The 23,282-nt window shown below is 34.1% G+C and overlaps 1 protein-coding gene across 2 annotated transcripts in view; it reads left to right on the plus strand.

The window, feature by feature from the left end:
• The window catches only part of LOC111045823 (acetylcholine receptor subunit alpha-like), a 433,085-nt gene that overhangs the window by 66,217 nt on the left and 343,586 nt on the right, over positions 1-23,282 (plus strand). For both annotated transcript variants that reach the window (XM_039433697.1, XM_039433698.1), the window contains exon 2: positions 3,307-3,554. In XM_039433697.1, the coding sequence (XP_039289631.1) occupies positions 3,321-3,554 (234 nt within the window). In that variant the 5' untranslated portion in view covers positions 3,307-3,320. The remainder of the gene's footprint in view (positions 1-3,306; positions 3,555-23,282) is intronic.

Below are 23,282 nucleotides of genomic sequence, written 5' to 3' on the forward strand. Positions count from 1 at the left end.
GAAGGAGAAGAGATAAGGAAGAAGAAGGTGTGTTTTAGGTGATAAGGGAGAAAAAAATGGAGGATGAACGAGATAAGAGGTAAAGAAAGATTAACTTTGCTATTGAGGAAAGTGAAAGTAAGAAGAAAGGTGGAGTGAATATAGGATGCATTGTGACGGAGATACAGGAAATAATTTATGTGGAAAGGAAAATGAAGGAGAAGATATGATGGAGGAAGGATGGAATTCACAAAAAGCTGACGAATTGACAGGAGAGGTTAGAGAAGAGGAGGGAGGGAAAGTATAGTAGCATGGTTAATGAGGTTGAGAAAGGAAGATGTACAAGGAGAAAGAGTAAGAAGGAGAAGAGGATCAATCGAGAATGTGAGATGGGAGAAATTCGATAAAAGGGAGGTAGAAGTAGAAGAGAGTAAAAAACTAGGATGGATTGAGTCAGTGAGGAAGGAGGGAGGGGCTTTCGAGGAAAGGATGAAAGTAGCACAAGTAGGAGAAAAAGAAGAGGGGTGGATAAATTGCTGAGGTAAGGAAGGAGGCCAACTGAATTGTATTAGGAGAGAGAGGCGTTGAATGTGAGGTAACTACCACCAGAGATGAGATCCCAGAATGCGACTCAGGACTCACCTCCCATAGACCATGGCAATAAACTACAGATTTCAGTTCAGTACCATGATTTATGTCCAAGCTCACTCGCCATGGAACGACTGACTAGTAGGCCTACTATTAGAAAGGGCAGCGCTGACAACTTGATTTGATGCCTCTATAATAATAGTGCTCGCTCTATAGGCTCCACTTAATTCACGTTTAATGTTATCGACCATGTATGTTATGGTTTGTAGTATGCTACTGAGATAGTAGTATGCATTTCTGAGAACAACAAATTCAATGGAATATGTGGCTTTCTCGAATTTCCTCAGCGAAATCATGATTGGAATTTCTTTGAGCTATCAACTTCTGTGGACAATTCAAGAATGTGGATTCTTGAATTGTATTATTCATAAACATAATTAGCCTACGTTTTTGGCCAACTTGTGATAAGTAACAACTTGTGGCCAACTTGTGTTATGTTTTTGACTAGTAATCCAAAAACATAATTCTATTATGCAATCAAGAAAATAGGCTCAAGTACTGGATAAAAGTGGATTTGCATATTATACTGGAATTCTTTATTCAATGATAATATATCTTCCATGAATTGGAGAGGTTCCACAACATGAATATGTGCTTTAAAAATGTCATTCAAGTTGTCATGAGATGATGAATATGCACCCAAATCAAACAGGCCCTACTTCCAGTGAATATTTAATTTGCATGTGCATTGATATACTCAATCTTTCATTTATTCGTATGGCTATCATCATGCAAATGATTCGAAGAGAGAAATTCTAGTTATTACAAGTTGAATGAACTATGGGAAATGAGGATGAGATAAATTTGATCGAATCACATGTAGTTTTGAAATATTGCACCAGCTCAATTATCTCCAAGTCAAGAAATTGACAATTTGAAAGTAGAACATGTCATGTTTTCAATGGTTGCCTGAAACACGATGAATGGTTATGGTTTGAGAGTGATTAGTAGCCAGTAAACCACTAGACAGGTAGGAGTACCACAAGTTGGCCAAAAACGTAACGCTGACTTCAAACTGAGTGATTAGTTGAGTTTCTAGCTGGCAGCAAAACCTCACCATTCACCGCTGATGCCACAAACCTGAAAACAAAGAAATATCTCATCAACCGTCAATAATATCCATGCTACATGGTGACACTTCTCTATTATTTCATTTTTCAATTAATGTCCACGTGGATACATACTATTATGTCACAGTATTTCTGTACACTACGTGAATTGCACTTTTATTCTGTTAATGCCTCTATCGAATTAATTAAGGGTCAATTCACACACGCACGCACTCGATCGTGCGCGATAATAGAGTTAGGAAGCGCTGCGCTGCGCTGGGATGGTGTGAATTTTCTGGTTTTGGAAATGCGTGTGGTGTTTTGTTCTTTCTGAAAAAATGTAGCAGCAGGATGCGTCAATTGTTGGTCGATTTTTTTTGTTTGCAGTGGAGGTTTTTCAATAAATGAGCGAGGGAAATTAGTCGGAAATAATGTATTTGTGGATTCTACGCTCCAAAAAATAACTCTGAACCATTCTGTATTATACATTCGATTTATACATTTGACTGAAAAATCTCATAGCACATTTTCATTCCAAAGAGAATAGATTCTTTATGAAAAGAACAAAACTACACCTATAATGAGCTATTGAGATGCATATTCAACATGAAATATTTTTGCTGAAGTGAACTCACACAAGGAATCAAATGAACCCAATTTTCAGTTCTTTCCATGTTCTGAATCGCTATATTTGCGTTGATGGAGATGGATGCGTGGTAGGTAATTTTTATTTTTCCGTTAACTCCAAAAATTTTATTACGGTTTGATTATTGGCCAAAATACTGCGACTTGAAGAATTGAAAATGGAGTGAACATCATTTAGTCAGAAAAACCTACAGGGAAGTTCTTGATGATTCAGTTGATTTCCATCTTCATCACTACTGTACTCCAATTGTAAGAATAAATAGTTGAAGAGTTATTCAAAGAATAACTAAAATGAATCGTACCCTCCATGATTCTAAAGCTACTACCGTTTTCGAGCAATTATCTTATAAATTAAGTGTCCAAAGGACGTTTAAAAAATGAAGAATACTAGTGGTTCTATAGATAAGCTATCTAGTAGTGCTGTAGAAATAAAAAAATTGAGGGCTAAATTCCGAGTTCGGAAACCGACCCCAAGAGATCTAACTATCATAATAAGATAAATGGACGATTTTCGTGGGATATTTTCCCATATACTATCATTCGACTTGAAATATTGATGGTGTATACTTGTGAAATTGAATTGTATAAGTCAAATCTATTGCTAGTCAAGAATATTAGTATAATTCAACATTTATCTCCAATATATTTTGAAGATATACATTCTCCTATTATAACCAGTGTGCTTCTATAACTCTTCTCACTTGGTCCACAGTGTGTTAAGAGTGAAAGTATGTCATGTCAAATTTACAATCATAATAATGTCCATGTTTGCAATTTATGACTTTTTAATGTACTCCATCTATGTTTTATGTTAGTTTATGAATGTACTAGATGTTGATTACACTATGTTTTTCGTTAGCTTATGAATGTACTAGATGTTGTAACACTATTCTTTTCGTTAGCTTATGAATGTACTGGGTGTTGTTACAATGTGTTCTGTGTTTTACGTTAGTTCATGAATGTGTTGTCTGTTGGCTTGTTGCAGGGCGGTGACCCGGAATGTCACTGGGCAGGGGGGGTGGCGGGGGCGCCGGCCCATCCACGGGTGAGACGCTTCGCGCGTGGCTGCTGTCCGCCCTGGTGGTGCACGGCGCCGTCGCCGGCAACCCCGACGCCAAGCGGCTCTACGATGACCTCCTCTCCAACTACAACAAGCTGGTGCGACCCGTCGTCAACACCACCGATGTCCTGCGCGTCTGCATCAAACTCAAACTCTCCCAGCTCATCGATGTCGTGAGTAACAAACATTCCAAACTATTTTCTATATTCATTTAGGGCTACTTGATATTTTTTTATTAACTTGTACCCTTTTTATTTCAAGACTTGAAATCCGTCCTGACATGAAAATGAATAAAAAGGGCACTATAGTGAGGTTCACGCTGTAATGGCAGTATTTGATTATCATGTGTTGCTATCCTTGCATATCTATCATTGGATAGCGCTATTCCTTTATAGCTCTGCAACGCTGCCAGATCGCTCTTTGACAATGTAGAAATATAATCAATCAACAAAATATTGAATCGAGAAAAATTCAATTCTTGGAAAATACATTTTCAAGCAAAGAAAATAGAATTGATCATTTTAAATAAGAATGAATAGGTAATATCACATTAAATAATACATTGGATATAACGACATCAGCTATCCTATATAGAAGGAAGTGGCAAAGAAGAGAATCGGCAACGCTGTTCTCCTATCTTCCACTATATCATCTACTTTGAAGTAGGGTCAATCAGACTATAGAATTACTAGCAGGGCACCCGTACTTCGCTACAGGATTTAAAAGATGAGATTATTTTTGTGAAACATTTATAATCTAAGTTCTATCAAAATTGTTATGATCGTTTTTGAGATTAGGCCACAACTTGGCATGGAGATTATTGAGTTAAATCATTCGAATAATTAATTGATGTGTTGGAACTGCTCTGTTGAATATTAATCCAATTGCAGCGAATTTTGTAGAATATTGGGCGGGGCTTAAGAGTCGACCTCGACTTTATTCATTATTGTTATTTTTGTTTTTGCTTGATGCAATTGAAGATTAAATTCCAAATTAAGTTGATTCGCAATTTGATGACTTTGATATCCATGGATCTCTTGCCTAATCTGGATTTTTGCCATAGCCTGTCGATTACTTTTCGTTTCACTTATCCAAAAGTGTGAAAGCAGCCAATACACTGATTCATTCTTCCATGGGAATCCATTCATACATAAAAGTCCATTCATAATAGTTGGTATAACATTTATTGTGGCTGATTTTTTCTCATGTCCTGAACTTTACTATCATAAATATTAAAGTAGGGTGATTTCAATGTGAATTTGCATAAATCTGAATAGAGTTTATTCAATCACTTTGATTATTGACTACCATTTATGATCTCTTTCTTTGATCTTAGCTTGAAACCAAAACCTTAGGCATGAAAATTTGAATGTAAACTAACATATAACTCAATTTGATTTCTATCCAAAATATCGGGGCACCGAGCTTTGCTCGTTATTTATTTATTGATAAACAGAACATAATTTTTCAAAATTGATGGGGAAGGACTAACAGGCACAGCCCAAAACTTTTTATTTCCAGAATTTTGATTCATACACTATAAAATTAATAGACTATTTAATAGTCCAAAAAGTAGGTTATGTTACATACACTTGAATTCAGGTCAAATTTTCAATCCAAACATTTTAAAACATAAAATTTCTAATTTATATTGTTTGCAAACCAAATTGAATAACAAAATAACACTCACCAATCACTTAGAACTGTAAAATAATGTTCAACTTTGAAAATTATGATATACTCTAATCCAGAATGATATACCATGTGATGTCAACAAATCAGATTATTTTCATCAAGTCTATTAAAATTTCTAGATTCAACAGCTGGACATAATTCTAGCTCTCTCCCACACAGGCACTCCCATCTTCTGTTATTGACAGACGACGAAATTTTCAACTGTTTTTCCAAGGATGAATAATTTCTTGTCTTTTCATGTCCTTCAGCGAGTTTTCCAAGGGATGAGACCTAGTGCAATCAAATTTTCATATCATAATCCTACTATGTTTCAAATTTTGTGAGAATTGTTGGAGCCGTTTTTGTGATCCGTCGGACATACATAACCATATACAGAAATTTCTCACTTAATAGAATAGGATTGACAACTACCCTAAAACTGGTGGTTGTTTATGTCTGAACTGGCAAGCCGAATTCGGCATGTTTGCAGAGGTTCATTCGAATAATTGTAGGAATATATCCAAAGCACATAAGATAATGAATCATGCATCATTTCTCTCAGAGAATACCAAAGAATAATTATATGTGGAAATAGAACTCACTAAAATAGTAATTTTATGTCATATGATCCAATATCTGAAATTTGAAATCCATTTAATTTTTTTCAATTTTCAATCACTTATGAGTATTTTGCACTGAACACTACACAGATACTACACAAATACTCCTTAGGGTCATCTACATTCATGATATATAAATTTATAACCAGTAAAATTGCATAATAAAAGACTTATACCCAAAAATATGTCATATGTGTAACTGAAAAAATCACATAACTCTCATTGTTTGGGTCTAGAGCATTCAATACCCTAGTATTGTCCAAACTATCACTTGAATAAATTACTAAAATACTTCTTAGTGTAATCTACATTTATAATATTATGTAAAGTTATATCTGTAATATTGCATAATAAAAGAGATAACAACATAACTACAAAAGTACCTAACCTCTATCTTTTGGGTATAAGCTTTCAATAATTTCAACCTCAGTTTTGTCTAAACTATCACTTGAAAGAATCACTATAATCATTATCATTATCCAAATCTAATAAATCACACAAAAGTTGTTTATAATCTACTTGATTTTATATTAGACAATGTTATTTATCACTAGCTGCTCGGCCATTACACTTGTAAACACAGCTGGTTGGTAGCGTTCAACAAAAAAAGATCTCCATAGAGCTAGGAGACTCTTAGAGTGATCTAGTTCTCATTAATGTGCTGTATACAAACTACTGAATCGAATAGTATAGTTTCCAAAGAAATCCGACAGATGACAGCCGAGTTATAAACAGTTGTTTTAAGGCATCTGGCTAAAGATGGCTGCCACACCTGCCTCCCAAAACATAGCCTCAAGCCAGAGAGCTGCCAGCTGTAAGGGTTTGTGATCCAACCATATCAAATATCGGGGCACCGAGCTTTGCTCATTATTTATTCATTTATTTATTGATAAACAGAACTCAATTCTTCAAAATGATTGGGGATGGACTAACAGGAACAGCTCGAAACTGATTCTTCCCCGAATTTTGATTTATACACTACAAATATTCCAAAAAGTGGTTTATGTTCCATACACTTGAATTCAGGTCAAATTTTCAATCCAAACATTCGAAAACAGAAGAGTTCTAATTCATATTGTTTGCAAACCAAATTGAATAACAAAATTACACTCACTAAACACTCAAAACTGTAAAATAATGATTAACTTCGAAAATTATGATATACTCTAATTTAGAATGATATTCCATGTCTTGTCAACAAATCAGATTATTTTCATCAAGTCTATTAAAATTTCGAGATCATATTTTTCGGGAGATAATATGCTAAGCTGATCGATTATACAGCTGATCTCTCATACAGGTACACGCATCTTCTGTTATCGACAGATGACGAAATTATCATCTGTTTTTCCAAGGATGAATAATTGTTATCATTTTCATGTCCTTCAGCGAGTTTCCTAGGGATGAGACCTAGTGCCATCGAATTTTCATATCATAACCCTACTATGTTCCAAATTTCGTGAAAATCTTTAGAGCCGTTTTCGAGATCCATTGGACATAGATAACCATATAAATAGCTAGATAACCAGATATAAAAATATATACAGAGATTGCTAGCTTGATATAATAGGCTTGTCTTGTGTCATGTAATGACATCATGAAAGGAAATAGGAGCAGCTGATGAAATATTATGTTGTTTTTCTTATTCATTTTTTGCTGATATTGGAACATGAAAATATCAGGCCCAGTAGCAAAAAAGTCTGTTAAATTTCAATCAGGATTAAATTTCATGAGAAATAATCAGAGCAGGGGTTTTCTTAATAGTAGGCTTCTCTGATTGGTTCTCGTAGTATTTAGTCCGAATTATAAATTAACAGACAGTGCAACTGGCACTCTCCAGGACATGGTTGCGTACTAACATAGAGCAACAGAGGAACCAGTAAAACAGAAGCTGAAGAAATTAGTCGCATTTCTATCACCTCACAATGAACATTACATTCAACTACCATATGCTTGGAGTGATCGATTTTAAATTTCTTCTGCTATCATCCGGTCATCCGGTAAGGTAACCAAATTTGTTAACTCAACTACAGCTATTATAATCTTTTTCATTTGCTCACACACTCTTACGTTTTCAACAGACTATATGGAAAACTTTTTTTCTGATCAGCTGCCACTTGAGGGACCAATAATCCTTTCTCAAGGAACTTCAGCAGATTTCCCCATAGTTGAGACTTGTTCCAAAATAATGTTTTCTGTCGCAAACCCACTATATTCCTGATTTAATCAAAATCGTCAGAGCCGTTTTTGAGATCCGTCCGACATACATACATACATAGCCACAAACATATTCAAACAGAAATATTGCTTTCTTAAATGATTGACTTCAATGATTATGATTTCATTCAATGAGAGCTTATTATAACAGCTCGTCAACATAATAATAACAGCTGACATCAAAAGTAGAAATGTCAAAAATGATTTAAATTGAAACTGTAGCGAACGTCAACCTTATAGTGGTAACAGCTGTGCCTAGTAAGTGGAAAGTTGTGTATATTTTTGGCTTCAAAATTTTCTGAAATAACTTAATTTATTCAAAGTGCGGTGATATGAAGTGCAATATTCGACTATAATTTGGTATTTTAATCATTCTAGATTCAAAAGTTTCAGCTCATATATATTTTTGGACAAAACTTTCAATGTTTGGGAATAATTGACTCATGGGAAAAGCACCTTACTTCTATGGAAGATATTTCTACATTGAGAAAAGCAGCAATAGCTATATGGCCGTTCTAATAAATAACCCCTTTCTTTCGCACAAGTTGAATTTCGGCCGAATTTCCACATTCTTTGCAAACAGATTCCACAACGGACACTTGAAGTTTTAAAAATACCCTCGATATATCATACTGAATTATTAAAATTCCATCGCAATTGTTTAAGCAGTTTCCGTGATATGTCGGATATACAAACAAAATTAGTCTTGATGGAATAGGATCGAATAATAGAAGCAACTCCAGTCATAAAAGCTTGTTATATATATATATAAAAAAAAATTATCTCTGATAATTATCTGGAATTATCTCTTATATAAAAATAAAAAATAATGCTCCCAGGAATAGCTCTGATTGAAGCAGCAGTGCCCAATCAATTTGTTCTCGATAAATGCATTTCAATTAGTTCTTCAACTTGGTGCCAACCTAATGAGGTCATCTCAACTTAATGCCAACCTGACAAAATCATTATTTTAGTTGCCAGTTTACAACTGTTTCGAAGAAATACTCTCTCTAGATTATAGTTCTATAGTAACATATGATATGAACATTTCAATTATAATTAAGAGATTGGGAGAAGAAGAATATACATGCTGAAAGACGAACTTTGAACCCTTAAAAACCACCCTTAGAGTTTAAATATCGCCAAAATATTTCTTAGTGAGCACCTAGGTTGTTCAAGGAAGCTAAGTTGTTAGATGTATATTCCAAGTTTTGTTGCAGTCCATCCAGTAAATTTTCAAAAATCGTGATCAGAGAGTGAGTGAGTGAGTGAGTCAGACAGTGAGTCAGTGAGATAAGAATTTAATAAGTATAGATTCATAGTCAATCAGCTGAAGAGTGGATTATTTATTGCATGCATTACACAGATGTCTGGAGAAGCCGGTGAACAGGTGACAACAGATACTTGTGGATGGGAAAACTGCGTGAGGTCTACTGTTCACAGAACTACTTTTTCATTTTTTCATTTAGGTTAAGTTTTATCAGTTTCATCCCCATTTTCCCCGTCATGTGTCGTTCTGAGGTCGGTTCACGATTGGTCTGCTGCTTCCATGATGCCTCTCACTGACACGTCAGCTCGCTCGCCCTCAAGTAGGTATGATTATTTCAATAATAGTAATAATGACGCAGGTATGTTTCTAGCAAATAAGCTCCACTCTTTCAAAAAACTTTTCAAGGCTGCTCACCTCAACGTACAATCCCTCAGCTGCCACATTGATGAACTCAGAGCAATCTTCCGTTTTCAGGACTTCAATATAATCGGAATTTCCGAATCATTTTTGAAGCCTAGTATTCCATCAAATTTTGTTGCTTTGTCTGGATATAATCTTTTCCGGAATGATAGATTAAATAAAGCTTGTGGGGGTGTAGCAATTTATGTGAAAGATGGTATCAAAACAAAAGTTTTAATCACATCTAAACAAGAGTATTGTTCAAGACCAGAGTTTATGCTACTTGAATTATCCTTATCCAGTACTGATAAATTACTCGTTGGTATCTGTTATCGCCCACCAAAAATAGGTCATTTCACAGATTTCGAAAGTGCCTTGCTTTCTCTTATGCCTTGTTATAACCGTATACTAGTTATGGGGGATATGAACACCGACTTGAACATGACAAATCGGAACTTTGACTACTTTCAACTGACTACAATTTTCCAATGCCTAAACATGACTATTTTACCTCTCGATCCAACTCATCATACTAATGAATCAGACACACTCATTGACCTTCTCATTGTTAGTGATCCCAATGAGGTTGTTCAAGCAGGCCAAATCTCAGTCCCAGCTATTTCTAGACATGATTTGATCTACTGTGTACTTTCCCATAAGATACCCAAGCCAGAACAGAAAATTATCACTTATAGAGACTTCAAAAACTTTGATGAAGCCGCCTTCCTGACTGATGTGGCTCAGACTCCATGGCATCAAATTGAAGCATTACCCTCAGTTGATGACATGGTCAAGACTTTCGAGAATTGGACTTTGACTCTGTATGACAAACATGCACCTTATGTGACAAGGAGGATTAATAGAAAACGACGAGTACCGTGGATGACTGAAGACATACTTAAGATGATGGGACATAGAGACAAAGTACATAGAAAATTTAAAAAGACATTTGACTTGGACAGTTTGATAGAGCATAGAAGCTTTAGAAATAGAGTTAAACAGGAATTACGGAACTCAAAGATTAGGTACTTGAATTCGTTTATGACAAACAACAGACAAGACTCTAAATCACTTTGGCAGGGAATAAAAGAATTCGGGCTTGGCAAGCAGAAATCGAATCCACAAATTGACTTAGCATTGAACAATATAAATGACCATTTCGTTTCACACTCTAACCAATGTGACGAAGTTGTCATTGCTAATCATATCGATGATCTTGAAGAGCAGGTTACAAACTTAGATTTACCAATTACTGATCAATTTCATTTCCATCCAATCTCAGAAGAAGACACTTTCAGAGCAATTCAACGTATTCATAGTAATGCTACGGGTGTTGACAAAATTCCTATTAAATTTATCAAGAAAATGTTATTTGCTGTTCTACCAATCATTACATACATTTTCAACAAGTCTATTGAAGAAGGCATTTTCCCTGAAAACTGGAAGTTTGCTCTGGTTCGCCCTCTAAATAAAGTTCCATCACCCAATAAAGTTGAGGATTTTAGACCAATCAGTATTTTACCTGCATTGTCCAAAGTGCTAGAAAGACTCATTCATGCTCAAGTTGTAAAATTTCTAGACAACAATAGTAAGCTTCATAACTTTCAATCAGGCTTTAGAAAATTCCATTCAACTGAAACAGCTCTGCTTCGTGTCACTGATGATATAAGGTTAGCTATGGACCAAAGAAAATGCACCATCCTCACCCTATTTGATTTTTCTAAAGCATTTGATACTGTTGATCATACAGTCCTTCTGAATAAGTTGGCTATTCTTGGTTTCAGTCACAACTCGTTAGTTTGGTTTAAATCCGATCTATTAGGTAGGAAACAATGTGTATCTGTCGGTGACAAAAAGTCTACTTGGAAAAACGTTATGCATGGAGTACCACAAGGTTCAATTTTAGGCCCTCTCCTCTTCACTTTGTATGCTAATGACCTTTCTTCCATTATCAAATTCTCCAGTTTCCATACTTATGCAGACGACCTTCAAATATATTTAAGCTGTCCCATAACAAAAATTAACGAAACAGTTGGAATAATGAATCAGGATATCAATTCGATAGTGGAATGGACAAAGAAAAATGGCCTTAAGCTTAATCCCATCAAAACACAGCCCATTATAATTGGATATTCTCGTCTTATAAACAATATTGACTATGAATCGATTCACAAAATTAGTGTAGATGGTAATGACATTCCTTACTGTAGCTCAGTTAAAAATTTAGGCATTATTATGAATAATACTCTTGACTGGTCAGAACAAGTGAACAAAACTTGTAAAAAGGTATTCTCAGCCATGCATGCATTGAAGAAAATGCACGATATTCTCCCTAGAAACATTAAATTATTATTGGTTCAATCTCTCATCTTCCCACATTTAATGTATTGTAATCTGTTCTTAACGATATGCAAGTCACTCTGAATGATAAACTACAGCGTTGCCAAAATTATTGTCTACGTTTCGTCTACTCTCTCCAACGCCATGATCATATCACCCCAGCCCACATTGCTAGTTCAACATTAAAGCTTCCCGATCAGAGGCTTTTTCGAATAGTCAAGCTTGTTAGAGATATCTTGAAATATGGTTATCCGAACTATTTTAAAGATGATTTCAAATTCGTCTCCGAAGGTAGGAGGATAGATGCTTCACATACTAGAACCGGAGAAAGTACTTTAAGGATACCCAATCATCGAACTACTATTTTCACAAAATCCTTCTTAGTCAGTGCCTGTCGTGCATGGAATGCACTTCCTGTTTCTATCAGGTCCATCGAGAGCCGAGCGAGCTTCATCCTGACTTTAAAAAAACATCTTTTGGAACAAATGACTGAAACTTTCCGGCCCTAGAACGATCACATGACAACCATCCCCCACCCATCCCACAAATACAAACCTTTAAACCTGTTATAGAACGAATTGTATATATAAACTCATGTTATTTCAATTATTCACTGCATACTGCTGTATATTACTGAAAGTTGATTACCCTGATCTACTTTCAGCATACTTCATTTTATTAATCAATTATTAATTATTTGATCTTATCTACCTATATAATTATCTTACTTTATAAATTTTCTGTTTTTTTCCCTTAAATATTCATATTGATTAAAACTTTCACAATATTTCCATTAATAAATAAATCCTTAGTTTAAATAATGAAATTAACGTTTTGGTAGAGAGTTAGTGGGGAGGATATTTTTAATATTCTTTCCAAAGAATGGACATTGATATGTCCAAACCTCCGCCAATTTATGTAGATGCATAACAATATAATTATTATCTATAGTTATTATATTACAAATTGCTTTTTCATATCATATACAGTTCAACAATTATTTTCTTAGTCTATATAATGTAAATTCATCTATAACTTTGCTGTATTGTAAGCTATTGTATATAAGTGTATAAGACAGTATATATTGTAATCTACATAAATAAAGTACTCAATCAATCAACTACTAGTAAATAAAACCTTATCAATAAATTATTACTCATCAACTAGCACCCAGCAAAAGAAAACTTCTATCATTACTATTTATTAATTTTAGTGGTAGATTACCTATAGATAAAGAATAACCGGGCTAACAACAATTACAATTATTGTAGAGGAACAATTTGACTTATTTTTGGTCTTAGTTCAATATGACTAAAATAGATTATTATTAGAATAGACGGGTTTGATTATTATTTCAACACATTTTAGCGACCCTATTGGCTGCTGGGGGTGAAGATCTCTTTCGTTGACCAACGTTCTTTTGTTAATAGTCTACCAATAGAGCTCGAGAAAGTGATTGGAAAATTCACGGCAGAATTGAGGAAGTAGTACTTTAGTGCTATTGAAATGAGTGAGCGAATAAGTCAATGAATTTATAGAACTTTCTACATCATCTTGAAGGAAATTATAGAAAAGTTTTTATATCTGTTTCTGTACTATATGAACTTATGTAACTATGATAAAATATTATATGACTAAATGGAAATCTCTCCGCGATACGACCAGGAAGAAAACGTAGAAGAGGGAATAAGGACATTGAGTAAGCACTAGGGAAAAAGTGGTACTGGTTATATTAAAGCTGAATAGAGCTTTCTTTAAAGATTCAGTTATTGAAGAAGTTTCGTTTCATTAAGGGGAAATGTAGAGAGAGAGAGAGAGAGAGAGAGAAAGAGTGAAGGGTTGAAATTGAGGAAAGTGAGATTCGGTCGAAGCATTACCGGGTTAACCTTGAACTTAGGTGTTCAAGATGGATGTTGATGCCAAACGGGGGATAACGAGGTATTCCGATGAAATGCGTACTCGAATTTGTGAAGACCTGATCACAGTGCGTGGAAATCGGTGAGGAAGAATAATGAAGGAGCCAGGAGTATGTGGAAAATTTTAATCTAGAAGCATGAAAAAGCTGAAGAAAAAAGGTGGAAAATACGGAGAAAAATCCGGAAAAGCCGTTCAACAGTGTGACGGTGGAAGAAGCCACTTTTCAAAATGCGGTCAACATTTTTCACACGATATTTTCCTCTAGATTTCTAATCTCGCCAGACTCGAATAACAAGAAGAGAGCTTTTTGGAGAGAACTGGAGCCTGAAGTTCGTTAATGGAACTTCAAATGCAAACTTTAATGATATACAGGCGTTCGTTAAGATCTTTACCAACGCGAATGGGAAAAGAGCGAATGTAAACTAGATTGAATTGCTCGAGAGTACAGTACTTTGAAGCCGACTGAAATCTAATTGCAACTATGTCTGATACACTCTGATCGTTTTCAAAGAATTGTTGAAATGCTGTGACATTGCTTGTATTCAACTCTTGTAGATTGGTGTTTCGAAAAAGCTCGCCAAGTTTACTAAGCTTAACTGGATTTACTAAAATTGTCCAAACCAAGGAGGATTGGATAATTTTTTTTAGATAATTTCCGAAATAATAAACACAGAAAAAGAGCCATAGAGGCATGGCTAAACTTGAATTATTTCCAATCGTTGACTTTTATACAATAATCAACTTCATATTATTATAAATTATATTTTAGAACACTTCATACGCTAGATTCAAGTTTATATATTACATCCCTGATTAAGCTGATTTACGACTCACACTGGCGCACAAGGAATCTTCCTTTTGCCGGTGTTTTTGCCTCACCTACTGTACTTATGCATGTGATCATAAATTGAATCTTCATTTTAAAACTGTTGTTTGTAATGTGAAGGATATCATTTCGTTATTATATCTAATTAAATAAATGTATTTATCTTGGTTTAAGTGCAGTAGCATATACTTATATTTATTTTTTGTAAAGCTTTTTTTGTATTTTGTTTTTGGCAAATAAAATTCATTTTTTTTGTAAAGATAATACTGAGATTTATGCAATGGAAAAGAGTTCAATAAGTAGATCTGAATATAGAAAGAGAATGAATGAATATTGTGAAAATGAATACAATAAGTTGAAAACGAGGAACAAATAACGTGAAGGGAGGTTGAAAATTATTACCAAAAATCTTTGTCAATTGAGTGTATGACTCTGCTAAAATAAAACTTTCTGCTTGCAGGATTTTGTAAATAATTTTGTATGAACATAAAACTAATGAAAATGGTTAGCTGGCATCAAAAGCATGAATACGTATGAGGAAATATAGGTTTTCAATCGAGTAATTATTTATTTACAGAGAAATTGTTACGGGATTAATGTATTGATGGAATGCAAGAGAAAACATCGCACCACTCGCTAATATCACAAAGCTACCAGTGATGAGCCTGGGTGTAAATAAAAATGATAGAACTGTCTATCTCTCAATGTACTTTCAAGAATAAAGAGTACTTGATTATAGTCCATTTCCAATCTAAAATATTCGTCAATTTTGTTTTCTGATAAGGAATTTGACTCGTGTATGGAAAAATTATTCTACAAATCAGGAATAATCCTCTATTCTCGAGAACATCATATAAAGGATGCAACCAATGATCTTGTACCTCCAATATCGAGTTTTTATAAATCCCCCAGGTTCAGTAAAAGTGTGTAGATACCGCACCCGCACTGTGACAAGTGTAAGTGGCAAGACATTGTTTGCTAGCATTTGAAGACAGTGTGTTATCAGTGAACGGTTCATTGCCTTCACACAATCACATATCACAAACTACACGAACAGCCAGCAAACAGCTCTATCCCACCTCAATAGAGAGCTTTATGTAGCTCTAAACAGCATCTACCAACACTTGCATCCAGTATCAAGAGGCAAACGCATTATATGCACACACTAAGGCCTCTTTCACACGATAGGAGACGTGCAACTTGAACACTGAACAGTGTTCACGTTTTTTGTCGAAGTACATTAAGTCAAATCGTGTCTTTCACATGGTGACTCCTATCCAGGAACCTCGTTTTGTCACGTCTTTTCCCCTCGAGGCAAGCAGAGGCAAGATCTAACAACTATGCCGACGTTTGCTCAAAGTATATGACTCATCACTTTTTCTCAAAGTCTAACTTCCTTAAAAATATATATAGAAGATTTCTGATTTCGGATTTGGATTCAGTGACCCCAAATTCTTTAAAGCGTAAGTCCCGTTTTCGAAAATATCCGAAAACAAGGAAGTTCTGGCTGTTTTTAATAAAGCTTTCTATTATCATATAATTATACGGTAAAAACGAACAGGTACTGTACTATACAGTACGTAAGTACTGTAGCTATTATAATACAACTTACACTGTATTCGTGTAGGAAATTTGGTAGGTTATTTATCTTGATTTCTGAAAAACCCCAAAATAAGGGAGTAAGATAACTTTGAAAAACCAAAGTTTTCCTGCCGATTGAAGAAACATTGAAAATCAGTCTAAGACATATTATGTCTTAGAATAAAAACGTGTAACAAATATCAGATCACACTTTTCAAGCTATCAAGCTTTTCATGAATTTATTTGTCTCCTCATGGCAGAAGGTTTGCGCCCAACGTTTTCACTTAAACATTTCTATGATTAAATTGTGATAGAGAACATTATCGTATTGATCTTCTAAATCCAGTTACATGTACATCGATTTTCGTAAAATAACTTTTTTACCATTCCTATGAATTCAAAGAATTCTATGAATTGTTTATACAGGTTCATCACAGGCCAGGTTGGTCTGAGCTATTCATGACTTTTTTTCAGTATGCATTATCAACTCAGCAGTTCTAATACACAGACATCACTACTTGTAATGCCATGACATTTTCTATTCTTCCAATTCCTATTATTACCATAGATCGATTCAGATCAGCACAATGTTTATACTGTATGTTCATAATAGATTTTTCTGATTGTAAAAAGAAATAGTCAATAATTGCTGGGAATTTAAAGTGATATTCAACGATTTGAACCTGATAAATTGGATTTTTGAATGAAAATTGAAACTCAGTGAATTTTACTGTTCAACATTCCTTTTCCTCCTATTTTATTGGGTGATGAGTGGAGATGATTGATGATTTCATATTTGGATTCATCTTTTCATAGTTCATTATTTTTTTGAAAAACTAGAACTTTTAAAAATTAAAAATGTTTATGTATAAACTTCTCAGGTGTTCAAAAACTTCTTAGAACCTTTGCCTGTCCCTCATTTATAAAATGAAGTAGGTTCAATGACGGACAAACTGATGTTAAGAGCGACAGAGTAATTTTTCATTCCAAATAGGATCCTCAATAGCCCAGTCAATGAAGGTCCAAAAAAGCAGTTTCGATCCGAAAATTAAATAAAAGCTGAATTTCCCACCATCGATAGAACCCTCCCAGAGGGTCATTCTCCCAAAAGTCCCAAGAAATCCCCTTGGAGCTTTCCGCCCCAGCCCCCTAAAACATGAAAAATGCAGGTAAACACGGGAAATCAATTATCTCTGTAACCATTAATCGGAGAAAAATCTATCATATGCCATTCGATTTGTTACATTATGGACTACAATATTAGTTATATTCATTTTTCCAATAAAATTAGCAGTTTTCTTGATAAAATAATATATATGTAAAAATTAAGGGGGTTTGTGATTTGATTTTTTTGTTTTCTTCGATTAACTTCGAAACAAGTAGTTTTAAAGGAAAATGAGCCAAATAATTAATGTAGCCACTGTCATTGCAAATACATTGATGTATATTGTTATGTATTTGCGATTCGATTTGACGCCGTGGAAGGGGAAACAGTCGACGCGGAACGGCGCGGCTGACTCTCTTAGCCATAGTAAACAGCAAACTGGAAATCAATTATCTCTGTAACCATTAATCGGAGAAAAATCTATCATATGTCATTCGATTCGTTACATTATGGACTAAAATATTAGTCGTATTCATTTCCTCAATAAATCAAACAGTTTCCTTGATAAAATAATATATATGTAAAAACTTAGGGGTTTTTCGATTTGATTTTTGTTTTCTCCGATTAACTTCGAAGCAAATAATCTAAAGAAAATTAGACAAATAATTTATGTAGCCACATTCATTGCAAATCCATTGATGTATATTGTTATTTATTTGCGATTCGATTTGACGCTGTGGAAGGGGAAACAGTCGACGCGGTACGGCGTGGCTGACTCTCTTCCCCATAGTAAACAGTAAAATACAGTAGTAGGCCTACTGCTTTCTAAGTTGTATCTTATTCACACTATGGCGCTTGAAACAATCAATTTTGTCTATTGTTTTGACATGTGATGTAACTAATTTTTTACATTTTAATTCTCTAAATTCTCTAAAATCATTTTGTTGTTATATATATGTGCTAAATCATGCATTCTATGACAGACAAAGATATTGTTTGCAACCGATAAAATATTCATACTATCACATAATATAATACATATTTAAAATATGTGTGTATGATCATAATTCTATGCTAAAATTTATCATAAGTTATGAATGTCAAAAACTGAGATAAATCATAGATTACAATAGTGTTAACAGTGGCAATTTCCTGAAAAATCATAGCGTGCAGTGTTTGCTGTTTTCTACAGTTAATATTCTCCAAGCCAGGTTGATAATATACCTTCAGTTGAGCAAATTATATATGATGGCTGAGGCATAAAAAATTTATACATTGGGCTTGTTGAGTTGAAACTTTCTATGATTCTCTCTGTAAAGTAGCTTATCTTCCGTTCTTACTAGTTGAATCTACATTATTTAGACAGTCCAATATGAAAATTCAGTAGATTCTAAAGATGAAAGCCATGCAAACATACGAATTAAGGAAGAGTAAGCATGCATAAAAGGTAGGAAAATCATGAAAGTGTTTCACATTTAACCACAAAGTACCCTACCGTATAAGATTAATTGAAAGATGATTCATCATCTTCTATTATTTTTGTTAACATATCGATTTTTCACCTCCACTCGCATCTTCTCATTCATTACACAAGGTTGGCAGAAGCTTCTCTTTATGTCGATTAATGTTGATTGAAATTGATTTTGATTACTGTAGGGCACTAAAAGAATAGATCATGTTCTATTTGAAGCATTCAAATTAAATCTATTGAACATGATTTCTTATGACTTAGCATTCACAGATTCAGTTGGGTGAAGCTATTTGAAAATTGTACCTGATTATCAATTTCATTGTTTTTATACCATTCTAGTTCATTGTGATCATTGAAGGCGGGTTGAAGTGATGAGTTAGTTCAAGTGAATTCTAGTACACAAGTATATTGTGCTTATAATGCTCTTCTTTATTTTCTATCGATGTTCTGCTCCAGTAGAGAAAATTTAAAATGTTGGCTTACATTTTATAAGCTTTATAAATAATATAAATTAACGGTAATATAAATTTGATAAGTCCAGTATTAAATTAATCGATGTTGATTTTCATTGTATCGCTTTGTTTCAATGTTACTTGCACTGTTTGCGATTCATCACTATTCTCTCAAGAATTAGTTTTTTATGAATTTCATGATCTGAAAATTGAAATTCAAATGCTATTTGGATGACGTTCACATTCCACTGTTTTTTTTTTTTTACAATAATTGTTACGTTGAAGAGTGAGGCAATTCAATACGGTACATTTGGAAGTAAAAGGAAATCACAGTGCGATTTGAACAGTGGATAGTAACTTTGAAATTCAGTTGCTCAATTCATTTCGGCTTGATACTATCATTTGTAATTATAGTTGATCAGAAATATGCATTGTATATAATGTTTATATTTCAGATTGACTAATCTTCTATCACAGTCTCGCTTTCATTCATAAACATGATAATCCTAAATACGTTGATTACCTTAAAGATGTAGCTTATCTTACGTCGAACAATGTACAATACAAACAATTTTCATTGAATTACTATTATGATGATCATTGGAGTTTCTGCCTGTGATTGAGAAAAAGTCATTTTATGAGCCTTGAAACTCATACCTAGAAAAAGTTGCATTATTACTAGAAATTTTGTTATTTTTACTATTTATTATAGGTACTGTACATTGATTTTTGTGATTATAGAGATCAACTACTTTATTCTGAATCAGGATAAGGATAAATAGGGAAATTGTGAAATGGGGATAACATTCATAGGTACATAGCATCAATTTGAAAGCTCTGATAATAATGATTTGAACGGAACTGCGATTCTGGCTTGGTATTGCCTCTTCATGTTCAGTGAGAATAGAAAGCTTCAGAGTAATTCGTTCTCACTATATGTGATAATATTGGTAATATTTGGTAAAATTTGTTAATATTTGAACCGAATGTGCAACAAATTAATCTACTTTCAGCTTGAAAATTTTCAACTTATCAGGAGTACAGTGTTATCATATAGTATCTCAGGTAGGCCCAACCTTTTCTTTTTTTTTGTTCACGTGATCTGATGATATTCATTTCATTATCAAGTGTTTAAATTATAAAGAGTGATGAAACAAGTTAAAACACAAGAAAAGCTATGAAAAGAAATTTTAAATCTTCATTTTTCACAAAATAAGTTGATATAATAAATTCTGTGAGCAAACAAGGAAATCCTGATTTTTATCATGAGCATGATTAAATCAAGAAAATTGTAATATTTTTTCAGAATATTGAAAAGTGAAAATATATATACAGCGCATGTCAAAACAATAGACAAAATTAATTGTTTCGAGCGCCATAGTGTAAATGAAATGCAATGTAGACAGCAGTATTATTCTGTTTACTATGGTGAAGGGAGTCAGCCGCGTCGGCTGTTTCCCCTTCCACAGCGTCAACTTGAATCGCAAATACATAACAATATACATCAATGGATTCGCAATGAATGTGGCTACAATAATTATTCGTCACATTGTTCTTTAAAATTACTTGCTTCGAAGTTAATCGGAGAAAACAAAAAAAAATCAAATCGAAAAACCCCTAAATTTTTACATTATATTATTTTATCAAGGAAACTGTTCGATTTATTGAGGAAATGGATCCGACTAATATTGTAGTCCTTAATTTAACGAATCGAGTGACATATGAAAGATTTTCTTCCGATTAATGGTTACAGAGATAATTGATTTCCAGTTTGCTGTTTACTATGGCTAAGGGAGTCAGCCGCGCCGTTCCGCGTCGACTGTTTCCTCTTCCACGGCGTCAAATCCAATCGCAAATACATAACAATATACATCAATGGATTTGCAATGAGAGTGGCTACATTAATTATTTGGCTCATTTTCCTTTAAAACTACTTGTTTAGAAGTAAATCGAAGAAATCAAAAAAATAAAATCATAAACCCCCTAAATTTTTACATATATATTATTTTATCAAGAAAACTGTTCATTTTATTGAAAAAATGAATATAACTAATATTGTAGTCCATAATGTAACGAATCGAATGGCATATGATAGAACTGTTTCTGATCAATAAGTACAGAGATAATCGATTTTCCGTGATTACCTGCACTTTTCAACTTTGAGGGGGCTAGGGGGGAAAGCTCTAAGGGGATTTCTTGGGACTTTTGGGAGAATGACCCTCTGGGAGGGTTCTATCGATGGTAAAAGATTCAGCTTTTATTTAATTTTCGGATCGAAAAAACCTTTATTGACTGGGCTATTTGTGTAAATTGTGAAATTAGATGATTTTTTTGAAAGTCGTCAAAACAGCTGTTCTACAGATGAAATATCTTGACTATGACTGTGTTCTTTTAATAAACTGCTCGACCTACCTACCTCATGCTCGAGAAGGAGGTTACAATGTCCATTTCTCAAGGGTGGGGTAAACCCCCCAATAGTTTCCCAGGAAAAAGACTCATGCTAGTTGATAGAGCTGATGAATAACTATACAGGGTATGAGTTTGAAAAAAATCGTTGGAGCCGTTTTTGAGAAAATCATGAAAAAAATGGTTTTTAGTAACTGTCATTTTTCTCAAGAATATTACGGTGCTCCTGCAATTATCCCAGAAATGAAACTCATGTCAGTTGATAGGGCTCATGAATAGCTGCTATCCATGGTATAAATTTGAAGAAAATCGTTAGAGCCGTTTTCGAGAAAACCGTGAAAAACATGGTTTTTTAGTCATTATCCTCCATTTATCTCAAGAATATTACGGAGCTACTGAAATTTTCCCAGAAATGAGACTCATGCCAGTAGAAAGGGCTTAGCTATCCTTGGTATATATTTGAAAAAAAATCGTTAGAGCCGTTTTCGAGAAAAACGTGAAAAACATGGTTTTTTAGTAATTATCCGCCATTTTTTCCGCCATCTTGAATTGAATTTTATTGAATTTCTTACTGTCGGATCCTCATGGTACAAGGACCTTAAGTTTAGAATTACAAGTCAATCTGTTAATTAGGAATTGAGTTATCGTGTTCACAGACATACACACATACAAACACACACACACACACACACACACACACACACACACACACACACACACACACACACACACACAACACATACATACAGACCAACATCCAAAAATCATGTATTTGGACTCAGGGGACCTTGAAACGTATAGAAAACTTGATTTAAGGGTTCCTTAATTTTTTTGGAAAGCAATATTTTCCTTACCTATGGTAATAGGGCAAGGAAAGTGAAGATACTGCAAAATTAGAGTGAGAGTGTCAATAATTGGTGCCTTTAACCTAGGCAGGTAATTAGAATGAAGCAGTTCAAGTAAATTACAGACTACAGAATGATCTGTAAGTCACACAACTTTGATGATAGCTTTTTTGAGAGATTTGTTTGTATTCACTATGTAATAGAGAGCCCCATTGCTGAAGAATTCGCTAATTCCATGATATTGTCTTAACTTATCTATGACCTGGTCAATCCTGAGAGACATTAACGAAGCATTATTACAGTTTTAAATACAGTCAATATTGATCTTGATATTTTTTTAATGTGTAAATTTCATGATCGAGGATTACTAGTAGCTCTGTGAACAGTAGACCTCGCGCAGTTATAAACCGCAGCCTCCTCTTATACTGTCTATCAGAGTAAATCCTGTTTGTATGTCGTGTCGGCGAGATATCGGTGTGAAAACGGCTAATGGCTGTTCGGGTTCGTGTATCAAAAATGCTAACATCAAAAGCTAATCTCCTTCAAGACATACTGGCTTCAGGACAGCCCAAGTTCAAAGCAGAGAAATTTCGAGATACAATACTAAGTTATTTTAGTTATTAATTGCATGCTCTATGCATGCAATCAATAGTTCATTTATTTATTTATTCACAATGCAGACAACGGGTTTCCCAAAATATGTCTCCTCAACAATGGAAATTGTACAGATACCAATGAAAAGGAAATAATTAAAAAAAAATAATATTAACTTATACAA

Source organism: Nilaparvata lugens, chromosome 8, assembly GCF_014356525.2.
Source record: "Nilaparvata lugens isolate BPH chromosome 8, ASM1435652v1, whole genome shotgun sequence".
Taxonomy (NCBI): Eukaryota; Metazoa; Arthropoda; class Insecta; order Hemiptera; family Delphacidae; genus Nilaparvata; species Nilaparvata lugens.